The 16401-nt window shown below is 44.3% G+C and overlaps 3 protein-coding genes across 3 annotated transcripts; 2 read left to right on the forward strand and 1 right to left on the reverse strand.

Annotated features, from left to right (window-relative positions):
- The first annotated feature begins 351 nt into the window (after window positions 1-351).
- On the forward strand, window positions 352-4150 carry LOC101769621. Its single transcript, XM_022823521.1, has 3 exons — window positions 352-679; window positions 2391-3118; window positions 3746-4150. The coding sequence occupies exons 1-3, from the start codon at window positions 368-370 to the stop codon at window positions 3756-3758; spliced, it is 1053 nt and encodes a 350-aa protein (XP_022679256.1). The 5' UTR covers window positions 352-367; the 3' UTR covers window positions 3759-4150.
- Window positions 4151-5443: 1293 nt separating this feature from the next.
- On the forward strand, window positions 5444-8468 carry LOC101782395 (calmodulin-binding receptor-like cytoplasmic kinase 2). The gene is made up of 6 exons (XM_004981152.3): window positions 5444-6022; window positions 6199-6359; window positions 6465-6630; window positions 6814-6903; window positions 7622-7932; window positions 8028-8468. The coding sequence occupies exons 1-6, from the start codon at window positions 5689-5691 to the stop codon at window positions 8283-8285; spliced, it is 1320 nt and encodes a 439-aa protein (XP_004981209.1). The 5' UTR covers window positions 5444-5688; the 3' UTR covers window positions 8286-8468.
- A 135-nt stretch (window positions 8469-8603) lies between these two features.
- Window positions 8604-16033, reverse strand: LOC101781716 (protein DEFECTIVE IN EXINE FORMATION 1). Its single transcript, XM_004981151.3, has 13 exons — window positions 15738-16033; window positions 14664-14774; window positions 13889-13971; window positions 13575-13692; window positions 13321-13499; window positions 12541-13004; window positions 12384-12454; window positions 11564-11820; window positions 10764-10945; window positions 10072-10355; window positions 9851-9968; window positions 9407-9589; window positions 8604-9324 (listed from the first exon to the last, which is right to left on the reverse strand). The coding sequence occupies exons 1-13, from the start codon at window positions 15887-15889 to the stop codon at window positions 9010-9012; spliced, it is 2517 nt and encodes an 838-aa protein (XP_004981208.1). The 5' UTR covers window positions 15890-16033; the 3' UTR covers window positions 8604-9009.
- Window positions 16034-16401: the final 368 nt, after the last annotated feature.

Genomic DNA, 16401 nt, shown 5'->3' on the forward strand with positions numbered 1-16401 from the left:
GTAATCATCACATATATATTATATTCCACAAATCAATTTCTATCTTTCTCATTGAAAGTTCACTAGAAATCTTGATTCATCTCAAATCCTATACCACAAGACTCCATCATTTCAACCATACAACCCCAAAGAAGGGAGTGGAAGCACTTATGATGATTCATGCCAAAGGCACATGGTGAGCCTGCCGATTTAGGAAGCCAGTCACCGCTAGAGCGCCGCCCCTCTCAGGAACACATCCCCGAAGACAGCGAGCCAAAAAAGAAGGGAACAGTAAGGACGCCACCCCGGGCGCGAAAAGCCCCCCTCCAAAACCACGCCGCGCCGCAGCATTCCCGCGAACACCTCGCCGGCGGAGGCGGAGGCCGCCATGGTCGGGTCCGACGTCCCTCCCGGCGGGCCCGGCGCGGCCCCGGGGTCACCGGAGCATTCCAGGAAGCGCAAGGGCGTCGCCGCGACCGCGGAGGAGGACGCGGCGGCGGCGTCGGCCTCGACGAGGCGCGCGACGCGGAGCTCGGCGTCGGCGCTGGTGGACGGCGCCATGGCGTGGGCGCGGCGCGCGGCCGCGGGAGCGCTGTGCGGGCGCAACCGCGGCATCGTCGACGACGACGAGAAGCTGGCGGTGATGCTGGCGCTGCGCCACATGCGCTCCGAGGTCGACCCCGACGCGCCGTACTCGAAGGTGAGCATTCTTTCCTGGCTGCGCCGCGGGGTTTTTTCTTCTTCGACGCGTTCGAGTTCTTGGGATTTGCGTAGAAGAGGATCGCCTGGTGATTAATCGGTTTCGCAGTGCCATTGTCTATTTTTCGATTTTTGTTGTTCCATGGATAAAACATTGGCGGTGTTTTTAGGCTTGCCGTAGTTCCGCTCAAGAAAGGTTCGTGAATGGGGAATTCCGCCATTGCGGTATCTCTGACTTGACACCATTGCATGCTTCAGTGCCTACCTTCGTAAAGCCGTATCTTCAGTGCGAGATTTGCGGTTGTTTGGATGGAAATTGGTTAGTCTGCGTCTTCCATTTCTTGTGTCAGATTCTGTGACCGAATAGGACACGGCATTGCTAGCAGGGCCAAAGATTCGTGTAGTTAACGTTGGAATTAGAGTGCCTCTTACCATTTATTCTTGTTAGTTCTGTTAGTGTTTGATCTGATAGAGGCTGATTCTTGAGCATGCTTATAATGATCGAATGCAGTGTGTTGTTATTAATTTTCCATGTTATCATGATGGAATCTTCATGGTTCTCATGTCAAGATTATGTTTACAATGATGTGAGTTGGTTTTATGACTTGAAGTTGACTGGAGGCTGTGGTGATTAGTGTGTCTGTTAAGGATATTGTTAAATTGTTGCCATGTATTATCAACTTCTGCTGCACTTGTGCCCTGTCATTAATGATGTTTCACTGTTACGTTGGTTGAGATTTCTGATGGTGTCGTTAATGCTATTTCGCTATTTCCTTGATTGAGATTTCTGATTGTGTCACACGACATGATACGCCTAATTCTTGGTAGTAGTTAGTATACTGGAAAATGATGCATTGCTAGTTTTATTGCCACCCTAGTTGTCAATGTTGCAATTGGTCAGGATCTATAATGACTTTGTAGGAGGAACATTTTTTTTTTGGCTTAGTTATGTTATGGTTAGATTTTTCATCGGTTATGTAGAAAGAGGAGCTTGCACTCATTCGGGCAAGACATTGTTCCTTTATGGTTTATCTCTATCATTTATCTTGTGTCCTTCTCTGATGCTTAAGTAATGATGAACACAGAAACAAAACAAAGAGCCGTGGCTGTGTAGGAAATTATATTATCTTCTGTTAACTCCATTCTTATCTCATCAAAGTTTCTTGTAGTCAGTTTAGCAGAATTATTAGGAAATTGACAGGTCAATATGCACACATTCATTCTGATGTTAGCAATACATGAAAACGCTATAGATGATCGATGTCCAGTTAAATCAGATGATTAAACACAAATGTAAGTGCTTGTGTATCCCCCCTTTCAGATGTTAGCTCATAAGAACTTATTTGTGGTTATGCTTCAGGATATAGAGTATCGTAGCTGTGGACATGTGCTCCTAAGGTCATGCAGGGGTAGATTGGTCCTTAGGTTTGCTAAATTCTAAATTGTCATTAACAGTTCTATCATGGGTCTGAATCCCCAGTTCTTCTGACTGGTAGGTAGAATTTGTGTGTGAAATTGTTTGTCATAAGACTGAAAACATTTTGGGCCCATATTTGCCATAAAAAAATGATACAATGCAAATGCTGCTGCCTAGGCCATTCTTGGTAAATATCTGTTGTTATTACTTCTTGGTACCTTCCTTTTCTCATCTATCATTTTTAAGGAAGAGTTTTGCTCAAGCAATTGTCTAATTCGCTTCTGCATGCTAACAGAAACAGAAAAGACTTCACAAACAAGGCACAAGGAGTTCCGGGAGGATAGCTGGTGACCTGAGTAACTTACCTAGTTTTCTTGAATCAACGAGGAAACGTATTGGGCTAGACGCTGTCATGTGTCAAGCTGCTATCCCTGAGTGGGTTAATGCCCCATCTGAGGAAGAGAAGGCTGAGTACAGAAATGATAATGAAACCTTACAAAAGATGGGCACGGTGGTCAGGCTGCCACCCATTGTGGAGCCACGGAAGACAAGGAAAGCAGTGGAAGACAAGAAAGCAGTGGATGACAAGTGTAAATGTTCTCATCCTGGATCTGAGGCCTGTGTAGGAGCTCATGTGAAAGAGGCCTGGAAGAGGGTCAAGTATCAATTGGGTGAGCCGGCTTTCAGAAACTGTGGGTTTGATGCAATGGGTGAGCGAGTTCTGAAGTTATGGACTGCAGAAGACAAGAAGAAACTTTCTGATATTGAGAGGTCGGTTCCTCAGAATAATCTTGAGGACTTCATGAACATTGCCTTGAAGCAGTTTAGGTCAGAGAGAACAAGGGATCTGTCCAAGTATTACTACAACATTTTTCTTCCAAGAAGATTGGCCAGCCTGAATAGGACAGAGGCTACAAATGCCAAAAATATAAGTCCAGATGATGAAGGCAACAATCAAGATGACGGCAATGATGTGCGTCACTCTGAAGGGAAGAGTAAAGGCTCTGGATCTTCTTCCAAAAGGTAGCAATATCACGTGACCCTTTGAAAACCATCTTGCTAAAGAGCAGGAAACCTTATCATATGATTTGGGTGTATGTCAACAGTGTTAATTGGGATTTCCATAATGATATTGCCGTATTGCACCTGTAAATTTCCAAACAGAGGGGACATAACCAGTAATGTAATAATATCCACAACCATATTCTCGATTCCCCTGCAAATGGTTATATTAAAAGGTGGCAGTCTAGCAGAGGTACTTGTCAATTAAGTATAGTTCACTGAAAAATAAAAAAAAATGGTTTTATAGGTGGATGGAGACTGGTTATTGCTTTCTATAATGATATAAACCCACATCAAATTATAATTTGATACTTATAAAAGGGAATGAGAGATCCAAATTTGTTCTGTTGATCCCCTAAAAAAATTAAGTTACAATTACACATTTCATTACCAGTCCTAGAAAATCACTTCAGGCAATTTATGAATCCTGTCTGTGTGCATGTAGATTGGTTAAATAGATTCTTGATAGTGATTTTGTTGCTGCAAATTTCAGTCTATTGTGACTGTTCTTTATGTCTTTCAATTGCATGTTGAATATATCTTTTGCTCTTTGCTAGTGTGGTAATTTCGTTGAGGTTTCTTTGACAGGTCCAGGAAGTAGGAGAATTGAAAGAATTTGAGTTGGGAAGGCTGTCATTTTGCTGTGGAGGAAGAGGAAGTAGGAAAAACCTGAAATACCTTAGTTGCTTAGATAACAATTCTTTCTTTTCCTGTTAGAGTTGGTGTAGTCTTGCAGGTTACATATCTGACTATATGCAGTTAGTAGAAAAATCTTTCACTTTTGCCGCCTCTGGAAGTGAATGATTCTTAGGTATCGAACTGAAATCAGCTACCAGTGGGGAAACACTGGAGTGAACATATGTTGGTGAGTTAGTATACCATGTCTGTGTCCTATGGAGTAAATATGTTCATGAGTTGCTCCATTCTGTACCTACATACATGATACCGATTCGAGAATGAAAAACATGGTATAGAGATGCAGAGCTTACCAGATATCTTGGTCACAGTTTTGTGAATTGGTATGTCGAAATTTCGTTGAGGCGCTTGGTGGTGTTGCTAAATCTCCTTTTTTTCTCTCTCTCACTGTCTACCTTTGACGAGTCGCTATGTTCTATCATCATGTTCTTCTGGGAATTGTCACATGAATATCTAAGTTTATCATGTCATGCCTATTGGCAGAAGGTGGTATGCTAATTTCTCCCCCTATGGTCGATGAAGAGAGTCAAAATAATTATAGCCTATCTGTGGCTCTATTTGTATGCGATACAACAAGAATTATATATCTTGGAACGTGCACTTTGAGTGTTTAGTGTCCCAACTCTAGATAAGCTATGTTCTTTGATTAACTTGGGGCTTATGGATCATCCAATCCATGAACCAAATTAATCGATGAACGAGAGAAGGATGCATGGCCATGGCGGCCAGATCGCCGCAAAGGTAATCCATGTCAAGCTAGCATACCAACAACCGGCGCGATCCATCGGATGGAGGCCGCCGCCGCCGTAGTACGCGAGTGCGGCGGCAGCGCGGAAGAGTACAACCGCGAAGCGTAACGGCGCCGCGGAGCTCCACTGGCCCATGGAAGACTCCCGCGGCGGCGGCGCCACCGATGGCCCCGGCTCTCCGGCGGCGCCCTCGCCCAGACATTCAAGCGCGAGCCGTGGCCGGCCGGCCGTTGATCGGGTGCGCCGTGCGCGCCTCGATCCAACGGCCTGGATTGCTTGAAGTACTGTTTTTTTTTCCCCTTCAATGGTCGATCTCAGCATCTGAATGTACAATGTAGCGCAGCAGATGGAAAATCATTTGTGCGCTCTTACATTACAAGTCCGATTGATGTGGCTAAGTGGATACGCTTGTTAATTCCTCGCCGAAAAGGAAAACCATCGATGTGACTGATTTTGACAAAAAAAAATCGGCTAAGAGTATTTGCAGAGAGCTAACAAAAGTTCATCATTCTCGTTTCCCTCTGCTTCTTCACTATAAATTTTGATTGCGAGTTTCGTTGAACTGGACCAGGAAAGTATACGGTTTCGTTGTCATATCCAAAAATTAACTCCACCAGATAACGTTAAACAATGATCCTCTGCATTTGTACTAATCTGACCAAGTCTGATTGCTCCGTCCGTACCAACCAAACCAGGACAGCTCATTGCATGTTCTTCGCTCTTCCTGGCTGACTGCTCAGAATGTTCTCCCATCTCGTAAAAAAAAATGCTTCCTTCACATGCATACCCTGGACCAATTTTATTCCAACAGAATTCACACAACAATTGTTAAAACCAGGTCATGATCGTACCTTCTCAAGAAACCATTGGTGCTCTCAAGAAACGGACCAGAAATCAGCAATAATTCTGCAGGTCATCCGAGGCATGCCCGTTGACCCAGCAGCCACCGGACAGCGACGGCATCCATCCATGTCCCGTTCCGTTGAACAGCGTCGAGTCATCGCCCCCATATCAACGCCACAAGCAGTTGCAGGTCGAGGAGATGAAGCAGTCAGCGGACTCAGCACTGGATGAGAGCTTCCCCTCATGGCAGCGTCTCCAGCGGCGTCGAGGAGGCAGTCCAGCACCAGCAGCACGAGAAGGAGCGGTGAGCTCCCCGGAGGCGCCGGCGCTTACGGCCACCGGCCTTCTTACGATCGTGGTGGGCGGGCGCCGTTCTCCCCAGATGTCTACAGCCGGCAGCTCTCTTCCTACAGCGCTCGGTCCTCCCAGGTGAGCCGGAGCGGCTCGTTCAAGGCGGCGGCGCAGCGGTTCGCCGGCGCGTTCTCCAGCTGCTTCGTGCCGCGGGTCCAGGTCAAGACCGAGGAAGAAGAGGAGGTGAAGAGCAGGGGGGCAGAGTGCCATGTCTCCATAGATTCAGGTATTCTTGCTTCTTGTTCCTCCCTCTTCTTCAGTAGGCTCCTTCTTGATGCTGACTTCTGTTGAATTGGGACTCGATGAAGCAAACTTCTCTGATTAAGTTTATAACACCAAACAAGCATTAAATTTTCAAATATGAAATCTGATTGTGTGGATTTATTGGCAAACTGAGTGCAGCAGGATCATGGCAAGAAGGTGGGCCGCTCACCGTTGCTGATTTATCCAAGGCGACCTCAAATTTCAGCGAAAAGAACATAGTGAAGCAAGGAGGTTCGAGCACCATGTACAGAGGAAAACTGAAGGATGGGTCTCAGATTGCCGTCAAATGTGTCAGAAAGGTTAGGAATGTGAAGAACATGCATATTTCTGCATTGTTCACACAGCATGCTAAATTGCAGGACAAATAGATTTGTTGTAATTAACTAGCTCTTCTTTTGCCGCAGTTGAATGGTCAGTATCTAACAGCAGAACTCTGGAGGGAGCTTGAGACTCTTCAGAACATTGAGCATCAGAATCTGGCGAGGTTCCTCGGTTTCTTCGAGCGCAGCAATGACAGTCTGATTGTCCTCGAGTACGTCAGCAATGGCTCCTTGAGGGAACACCTGGATGGTATGCATAATGCAGCGATCATCCTGTTGATGATGCAACGTTTTTCATCCATATGCTTAAATTTGCAATATACCAGTACTAAAAAAAATGATCTGTTATCACATAGTATCAGAATCAAAGTAGTAGTACTTTATGTCTCTCTAGGAGGATACTGATCCATTTTGCAAATGTGAAAAACCGCAGAATCCTGCGGAAATGGTTTAGAACTCACGCAGCGGCTCAACATCGCCATCAACGTTGCTCATGCTATCACCTATCTGCACGAGTACAAAGGTATGAACTCTATTCGGTATATGTTCTTCGATCAAACGGTGACATGATCGTTGTGAATAAATCAGTGAGGTAGAGAAGGAATTATTCTACAAGGAGAAGGAGAAAGGGAAAGCAGGGGATGTTCATCCGTTCTTCCGCGAGCAGCGAGGCTGCGAGAGGCTTAGAATCCGGCCAACAGCGGCGCCACGGAGCTCCATTAATTCGTCGGGCCCATGGCGGACGGAGGAGCGGCGCGCCGTGCCCTTCCTGGTCTGTCTATCGCCGGTGGACACGGACGGCGGCGTCGCCTCGCTCCTGCTACGTGGTGATGATGAGCTCCATAATCGCTCGTATTCCTGCATCGGGCAAGGGCTGCCCTGCTTCGTCGCCGAGCTGCCCCCATTGGGCGGATGAGACGGAGAGGCTCAGCGAAATACGGCGGGCGAGAGGAAGAAGACATGGTTTTACAAGATGGCCCTTTAAATTTACAACATACACCCTAATTTGGATCGCGATTAATAGTCACGATCCGATTATTTGCACAAAGCCCCCTAATTGTTTCAAAAGACCCCCTAATTTGGATCGCGATCAATAATCGCGATCCAATCTTTTTGCATACACCCCCCTGGTTCGGGTCCCGGTTCTGCGCGGCGGCGGGATTCCACAGCGAGGCCCCGGGTCCATGGAGGCATCCGGTCGTGGTTCTCTGAAACTCACGTGATCTGATTTCGAGTTGCAGAGCACCCGATCATCCATGGAGGCATCCGGTCGTCGGTGGTGCTGCTGACCGACGCGCTGGAGGCGAAGGTAACCGGCTTCGGGCTGCTGGGAATGGCGGCCTCGGCCTCGGGCTCCGGCACGGGCTCAGGCTCCGACGCGACGCCGGCGAAGGGCGCCGCCGGGTACGTGGACCCGGAGTACCTGAGCACGTACCAGCTGACCGACAAGAGCGACGTCTACTCCTTCGGCGTCCTCCTCGCCGAGCTCGTCACCGGCCGGCCGCCCGTCGAGCGCTCCCGCGGCGGCGAGGCCCGGCTCACCACCAAATGGGTAAGATAAGAATCGAGTCGAGAATCATAGACAGTAAAGGCCATTAAGAGCTGCGATGCTCACGGGCCACGGCCATGGCGTGCGATGCGATGCAGGCGGTGCAGAAGTGCAGAGGAGGGGAAGCCGTGGTGGCCATGGACCCCAGGATGCGGCGGAGCCCGGCGTCGGTGGCGGCCGTGGAGAGGATGCTGGCGCTGGCGGCGCAGTGCGTCGCGGCGGCCAGGAAGGACCGGCCGTCGATGCGGCGGTGCACCGAGCTGCTGTGGACCATCCGGAGGGAGTACCACCGCCGGGAGGAGCCGCGCTGCGCCGCCGTGGCAGAGGAACGGACCGACGAGTGGGTCCTCAGGTAGTTCGTAATAGCCAAACAGGGGCTGTAGTTGCTTGGATCGATTCGTTTGAAACTGTAACTAGCATGTAAGCTGTGGTTTCTGAACTTGCCTGCCAAATGGACTGCTCATATAGAAAGTTATAGATTCATCATGCACTTGCAGAGCTGCAGTGTGTAATGCTCATGCACCGAGAGTTTTTCATCATGTCAGGGAGAAGACTACCACTACCTAAACGAGTCATGCAGATTTTAAATTCAAGTTCCATGATTTTCGAAAACGTTTGATGTAACTCAAATAATAAGGTCACTGCCACGAGCCCAAAAATACAGATATACAGCATCAAAAGAACAGAAAACTTCCGTTAGATGTCCTTTGCAGATCTTGATCAAGTGTTCCCTGGCAGGGGCAAGGCAACACTCAGCAGGCAATCTAGCACAAGATATGTATCTCAGTACTGTGACAATATGCTCAGGCTTCGGATGAGCCAAACTGATGCGTCACCACTCACCAGTTAGAAAGCGGCTCAAGTGTGTACAAAATTCTTCTGCAAAACTGAATGGATCTATTGTAAGACTACAATCCTTGAACTAGTTAACTGTTGGGGAGCAATAAATTGCAGGTTTCCTGTGCAGATTAAACTCCCCAGTATATTACAGTGTAAACAAGGCAACAAGTCCCCCATCATGCGAATGTTGGGGATACTCCTAGCAGCTTCATCTGCTTCAATGGGGCCCTGGCATAGTCACTAGTCAATATTCCGTGAAAATGATGGCAATGGTGCACCTTCTTGGGGCCGTAAGATGACGAGAACACCAAACATCCCAAGCATTGGCAGTAGCACAAGCCATTTCAGCAGCTTATAGTAATGCATGTGGAAGGTGAGTGAGAACTCGTCAGAGAAATACAGCCCATTTTTATCGACCATCTCCACAAGCACAGTTCCAGTAGTTCTAACAGGAACGGTGGGAAGCATCATCCGTTGCTTCCCTGGTTGATGATACATGCTGCTCACCACGATGCGCCTATCTCCCTGATAGTTCCCGGGAACAAGTAAAGTTACCTGAAATTGAAATGCAAAACGCAAGTAAAGTTAGCCACCGTATTTTAGCTTACTCGGGTGAGGCTTTGGGCAGATAATATACCGTCACGTTATAAGGAGCTTGATTCCCATATGGCACCCTGTACTTGTCAACAATCTCAAACTCTAACCAGAAATTCTTGCCCTCTTCATCACGGAAGGTCCTGGAGCCATGCTTAACATAAATACCTTCACGGTTGTACCGATATGCAGCATTGTTCCTTCCTTGGTTTGATGATCTCCATTCCTACCATCAATTAGAATGAGAAGTTTGATCGAGAAAAAAATAGAATAAGAAGTTTGCTCTCTATCATGCTGACCAAGTGTTTAAGGTTTAGACATCCAAAGATGGAATGAATAAAAAATCGTAAAGGAGATACGTGATTCTGACGTATCAAACAAGATTCAAGCATAAGTTGCAAAGGGTTAACCGAAAGATCAATGCTCTATCCGAGATGAGATAAACAATGTGAAGTAAAATGAAGGCCTACAAAAACAGATTGTCTACCTTGAGAGGATGGTGTGGTGAAGGAGTGGAAAAGCAGAAGACGTTGCCATTCATAGTGGTAACAATAAGATCAAGATCATCTCCGCCATCCACATTGTCAGCCAAAACCATAGTGTACCTGCAAGTTAAAGTGCAACAATCAGCTCATTTTATTGAAGTGCGGTACCCAATCCTCAACAATGATATCATATGCCTTGCCAAGCAAAGAAGAAATGACATACGAGGTTTCTCCAATGTCAACAACATCCGCACAGCCACTTGATCCCTCAATCAAATATAAATAACCATCAAATGACGTCGTAGCAAGAGTTAACCCCTTTGTATTTTCTCCATGTTTGCTCATGTCGAGCAGTAGAACAGGACTCATGATTCTTCCATGTGCTCTATATGGGAAAGGTTGAATTTTTGAGCCATCCTTTCCACTAAGAACATAGATGTTTCCCGACACAGTTGGGACCACAACATCAGTGTGGCCATCTCCATTGACATCACCAACGGTAGGTCGCTGTCATCATATGATAATAATAATTATAATAAAAATAAGATTACATTTTAAAAACTGTAGCCAAGGAACAAAAGATAAACAAAGCAAAGGAAATGCTCGGTGAAAGCATATGGCATATCTTCTTTTGGACTGAAACCCAGTTACAATGTTCTCAGTCAATTAGTCAAAACCTAGTGATAGGTTAAGTTTAATCCCAAATAGTAGAATATCTAAGTTAAACAATCTAAGCAAGATCCTGGATGTAGTATTGCCCTGAGTTAAACTAAGAATGCAACTTCAGCACATGCAGCAATTGCAGTGTGCAGATAGTCACAAGACAAGTGGTGCCTTACTATACATTTTAGACACAAGGAATACTACAAAGCAACAATCCATCAACATCTTACAAAAGAAATGAGTGAAACTTGCCTGTGGAATTGAACTCTTTAGATGCACTTCCCAGATTTCTTCTCCATCTGCAGTCCATGCAGCTACATTTCCATGGGAGTCAGTAGTAACCATCTCGATTTTGCCATCATCATTGATGTCCGCAGCAATGACTGGCGCATGGATCTCAGCCATCTCAAGGGGGAATTTGTTCCTAACTTTACCTAATTGACAAAATCATATAAATAGCTTAGCAACACACAGAGGGCAACAGGTATAAAGGATGGGAATCCAATGTTTCCACAGAAAAATAGCATGTTACAAAACTGATCTTGCCCCCTCCCCTCCCCTCCTGATCGAACATGAGAGTTGCGTGTCATTTCATTAAGAATTACCAAATAATGTACAAGTACAACACCACCCACAACTCAGTACAGACCAATATAAACTGATAATTACTTTTCCCCTTTATTTCAACCAATGCAATTTTTCTCGTAGACCAGCAAAAGCTTGATTCAACCTGGGCCGCTAATTTTGTTCAGTTTTCTTCTGTTTTACTAGAGAATAAATCGCTTTGTCCCATCTCTTTTTCCAATCCAGGGAACAAATCGTATTTTTCTTCCGAAGTGGTGGCTCAGCCAGGAACACAAAACAATGGGCGGGTGCACCCTACCCTTCACCAGAGTACATCATTAGCCCCCTTTTGTAACTACATCAATAAATAGCACTATTCTAGTTGAGAAGGCTATGATCTGGGAATTTGATATGCACAAAGTATAAGAAAACAACTCAGAACAGCAGCTTTTGGATTCAATCATTAATATTACGAGATAAAAACTTACCGCGGTGATCGATAACATAAAACAAGCCATATCCAGTTCCAACAAGGATGTCCAAATATCCATCACCATCCAAATCAACCACAGATGGAGAGGAATATACAAGTGCACGGAAATTTACAGATTTTGTGCTCAAATCAAGTTCTGCAGTCCATTTAACTTGCCGCGTGTCAAGGTTAAAGACAACTATACTGCTTGCAACATATTTTTCAACGTCAATTCCTTCGAGTTCTTTTGCATGTTCTGGGTTGTCATAATATCTGCCAACAAAGCCAACAAGTTAATTGTGTAACAAAGTCACACAAACAAAAAGTTCACAAAGTGTTCGTTTGTGATAGCAAGTTCTGTTAAGAAAACAGTTTCCAATCACAAAAGCAAGATTAACAAACACCTAACATTGGCACCAAATATAACACTGCAAAACTAACAGTCTAACACAACACCTACTTTGGTACATTTTTATTCACTAAAATCTGTGCATGCCAGTTTAGTAAAAGGAAAATATGAAATCTGGTGATAAAGCATGATTCAGGGAAAGAAAGGTTTGTTCTGAATCGGACCAACACATGATAATGGAGAAACAAAGTTTTGTGATTTTATTCTTGGGACACATATTGTACATTTACCACAGGATATAAAAACGCATGTGTTTCTTTTTCATGTTCAGGGTTACTCAAATTCAAATTCACATCGACAAACAAACAGTTTAAGTTAGAAACCCTATTATGTAACTACACCAAATTTATGTAACAGTTTAAGTCATAACAAAGAAGTCATGAGTAACTTGCACAGGATGTGTTTGTAGCAAAGAAAGAAGCCTTACTCAGGATCAAAGAAGTATGATACAGCAATCACCATTTCTTGTACACCATCTTTGTCGATATCTGCAATTACCTGCAGAAAGAATGTGGATAATAACTCAAATCTATTTATGAGATGAATAGAAAAACACAAGCAAAAGGAAATAGTGCTTCACATACTGGGGTGGACAAGATGTGGGCATCTATGCTCACATAATTTTCCGCTTTCTCATGTTCTAGCTCTTTCCAGTCCTCATCACCCCACATGGATTCATCAACATAGTCATCATAATCATAATTGTACTCATCAGGTAGATCTTCTGGATCACGAAATAAGTCAAATGATGCATCAGCATCTTCCTCTAGAGATTCATTATTTTCAACAGTGTCTGCCCCAGAATCACTTTCATGAGTTTTTGAGCTTCCTGTTTTGTCATCACTTTTATCATCTGTTTGAAGAAGGCGTCTCTGAGCATGTGATATATTCTCTGCTGCAGTAGTAACACTAGAGATGTTCCCAGAATGAGTGTTGTTTACATTGTTCAACAACTCTGCATTCTCTTGGGCTTGGGTAGAATTAGGTTTTGTTTCAACTGAGTGTTGCTCAGATGCAATTTTCAGGGCCTCACCTCCCTGCATACTTCCTACAATGATAAATAAATAAATAACATCAAAATGGATGCTTCTTACATATTCTGTGTCAACAAAATGCTTAGATGCATTATCCACATCAGTCAGTATAGTTTGGTTACTGATAGAGCATGCATGTAACTCTTTTTCTCCTTAAAGCACGTTTTAATTTTTAGTTGATGACATCACACAGTTCTGCTGACTGAAATCAATGGAGCTACATGACTAGAAGTTAAGTTTTATCATAAGATGCAAAAAGAAGCAAAAGAAGACATTTCTCTCAATAAAGTAAGATAAAAGAGCGTGTTCCCATATCAGATTCTTGGATACCTGATTTATTTTGATCTATTGGAGGAGATTCCTTAGAAGCAGCCTCTTTGGCAATTGAACTGTCATGAACATCTGGATTGGAGCGGTCAACTGGATCTGGATTTAGCCCAACATACCAATCTTTATGTACTTTCCTACGAGGTACCTCAAGCTTGTCCATCATCACATAACCTGATACTCTACATAACAAACAAATAAATATCGCCACATTTTAACAGGAATACATAACATTGTCATTCATTAAAGCTCCTTACCTAAAGAAATTTACCACACCATTGTAAGTTGCCAAAGCTATTTCCCGTACACCATCCTTGTCAATGTCATAAAGAAGAGGACTTGAATGAGCATTTGACTGATGAAATGCAGGCCATCCTGCAAAGCATACAGCAAATATATATTAACAAGAATAATGCACCAAACCGATTTCTTTTACCGTGTTATCAAGAGAAAATTGCTTAAAACTTCAAGAGCTAGAAGGATCTTAGGACATCACAGAAAATAATTAGGTACAGATGGAACTTCTTTTCAGAATATGAGCTAAGGATATAAAATGGCAATAGACCAATACCTGGCATTTTGTCACCATCAGTGCCTTCAAGAACTTCTAGGTAATGAACAAATGATGGCACCACTACTTCCAATTTTCCATCACTGCACAACAGAAAAAGGTTCATTGAGAGTGTGTCTATAATGAAATCTTGTAAAGGAAAATGCACTAAAACATTAACTGGAGAATGGGAAATATATGTTTGACAATTTAAAAATATTTTTTTTGTGAAAACTGCATATGGAATTAACTTGACTGGTGGTTTGGGGAACAAAAAAATCAAATAAAGAAACAATATAATCTGGTCATGGCAATGCTGTAATTATTTAATTTTGCATATAACACTAATAGTGTGAAGTTGACATTGTTTCAGTGCATGGCACAATAATTTCATCCACACATGAGCGAAGAAATAAAAGATATAAAATCATTAAGGTGATTTTTGCAGCAACAGCAGAGTACAGAGAGAGATATCTGACACAGATCTCCAGAGTAGGTGTGATGCTAAAGACAGACACCAAATTAATTGACAAATACTCCCTCTGTCCCAAAAAGAATGACTTTCTAGGATTTTTCAGACAGATTAGGGGTGAATGAAAAAGATGCATGTACCCTTAGTTAGTTCAGTTTGCATATAGAAAATGGGTAAAATATGTTTCCATTTAATATGCATGCACAAGATCAACGCACCAAATTATGCATGCATAAGATTTAAATCCTAGAACATCATTCTTTTTGGGACAAATTTTGAATGACAAAGCATCATTCTTTTTGGGACGGAGGGAGTATATTTTACCTGTTGATATCAGCGATCAAGGGAGTTGCATAAATGCTGGAACTAACTTCAGTCTGCCATCTCAGCTCCACATGTTTCGGACATTTGCTCTTCAATAAAGCATCTTCATCTCTATAAGAATATATATAGATAAACTTCTTGAGTGCATAAAGCAATTCATAGAGATCAGCGATGGCCATTATTAATTAACTGATTTTAAGGTGTGGGTTTCAATTTACATAGTACTTGTTAAAGTAACAACCCAAGCTCTAAGCCTTGCATTAAATAAGTACATAGTTTGCTCCTTGTTTGGCTTTAGCTCAGATTTCTATGTGCAGTGCAGCAAGTTTCAATTAAATGCAATTAAAACTCTGGTTAACACTAATAGTAAAATCGCTGAGATGATCTGAACAGGGAACAACAAGAATAGATGCTTACAGTTAGAAAGCTACATTCTCACAGGTTCAGTCGTAAATTTCTGATCAATCCCCAAACCTCAAGTGATATGCAGGTTTATCCACATTTACTTCAAATAGCTTTATAAGATCAGCTTTGGCTAGGTTGTGGTCATCATGTGGACCTTAAGTGCACAAAAGAAGTTTCACCTTGTCAGCTCTTCATTCTAATTATTTTGTAGATTATGGATGGAATTGGAGGACTACAGTAGTTGCTATCTATTTTGGAATATGAGTAGAGCTAGTAGCAATTTCAAGCTACTCAAAACTGAACAGAACGCTCAAATCAGACAACAGTTGCTTGTTTCCATTTTCGAATAGAGTATTCAAACCTTTTAACTTCTATACAGATCAAATGAAAAACTAGGACTGCAATACTAGAATACAAGCAGGTGATCACTAGGCAAAGTAGGCATCTTCAACACCTGAATTGGTATCGGTATCACACTAGCACGGCAACCGCAAGTTTGTTAATTCCATCAACCGTAACGGCCCACGACAAGCCACATGAAACAACGAATCATGAAATCCGATCGCCCACGCTCCCAAGGATCCAGCAGCAATTCCAAATCTAGAGAGGCTCGTAAACCGCGGAGGGATAGAGGGTGGGAGGAGGGGAGGGTAAGCGCGCCGTGCTCACAGGTGCGGGTAGCCGAGCATGTCATCGCTGGCCTCGCGCTGCCGGAACTTGTTGGTGGAGTTCTTCGCCTCCTCCGCCGTGGCGCCGGTGACGCCCGCGCCGGCGGCAACGAGGAGGGCGCAGGCGGCGGCGAGGGCGAGGAGGGGCCGCATCTGCGGATAAACCCCCAGCCCTCCTTAGGGCTCACGCGGCCGCGCCGGAGTGCTGGGAGGTGGGCGCGGGGAAGGGGATCTCGCGCGGCTTGCGACTGCGAGGGGTGGAGTGGTCGGAGCGGGCGAGCGAGCACGAACCAACTCGAAGCGAGCCGGGTGCGGGGTCGGAAATGTCAAAGGCAACGAGGGGTTCCCTGCAAAGTTACCGGTCAATGACTCATTGGCCAGATACGGTCGCTGACAGGTAGGCCCAGGCGATGAATTCTATGGACGGGACCGGCGTATTGGATCTGCCGCGAGCCCGCGATGGACATCTCACAAGTCCCAAAGATCGTTGTTGTGACGGAGACCAGCGGGGATCCGACGGCTCCGAATTCCTCTCTATTCAGGCGTGGTTTGGTTCGGTTGCTTTTTATTTTTAAGCACCCGTCACATCGAATATTTAGATACTAATTAGGAGTATTAAACGTAGATTATTTACAAAATCCATTACATAAGCGGAGGCTAAACGG

Source organism: Setaria italica, chromosome IX, assembly GCF_000263155.2.
Source record: "Setaria italica strain Yugu1 chromosome IX, Setaria_italica_v2.0, whole genome shotgun sequence".
Taxonomy (NCBI): Eukaryota; Viridiplantae; Streptophyta; class Magnoliopsida; order Poales; family Poaceae; genus Setaria; species Setaria italica.

Excerpts from the sequence above, each read along its gene's own strand:
- LOC101769621 (XM_022823521.1), top strand. The coding sequence starts at position 368 with ATGGTCGGGTCCGACGTCCCTCCCGGCGGGCCCGGCGCGGCCCCGGGG. Across the intron at positions 680-2,390 it reads CCGACGCGCCGTACTCGAAG|AAACAGAAAAGACTTCACAA; the intron begins GTGAGCATTCTT and ends GCATGCTAACAG.
- LOC101782395 (XM_004981152.3), top strand. The coding sequence starts at position 5,689 with ATGGCAGCGTCTCCAGCGGCGTCGAGGAGGCAGTCCAGCACCAGCAGC. Across the intron at positions 6,023-6,198 it reads CCATGTCTCCATAGATTCAG|CAGGATCATGGCAAGAAGGT; the intron begins GTATTCTTGCTT and ends AACTGAGTGCAG. Across the intron at positions 6,360-6,464 it reads CCGTCAAATGTGTCAGAAAG|TTGAATGGTCAGTATCTAAC; the intron begins GTTAGGAATGTG and ends CTTTTGCCGCAG.
- LOC101781716 (XM_004981151.3), bottom strand. The coding sequence starts at position 15,889 with ATGCGGCCCCTCCTCGCCCTCGCCGCCGCCTGCGCCCTCCTCGTTGCC. Across the intron at positions 13,972-14,663 it reads TTGATCGCTGATATCAACAG|TGATGGAAAATTGGAAGTAG; the intron begins GTAAAATATACT and ends TCTGTTGTGCAG. Across the intron at positions 13,693-13,888 it reads TGATGGTGACAAAATGCCAG|GATGGCCTGCATTTCATCAG; the intron begins GTATTGGTCTAT and ends TATGCTTTGCAG.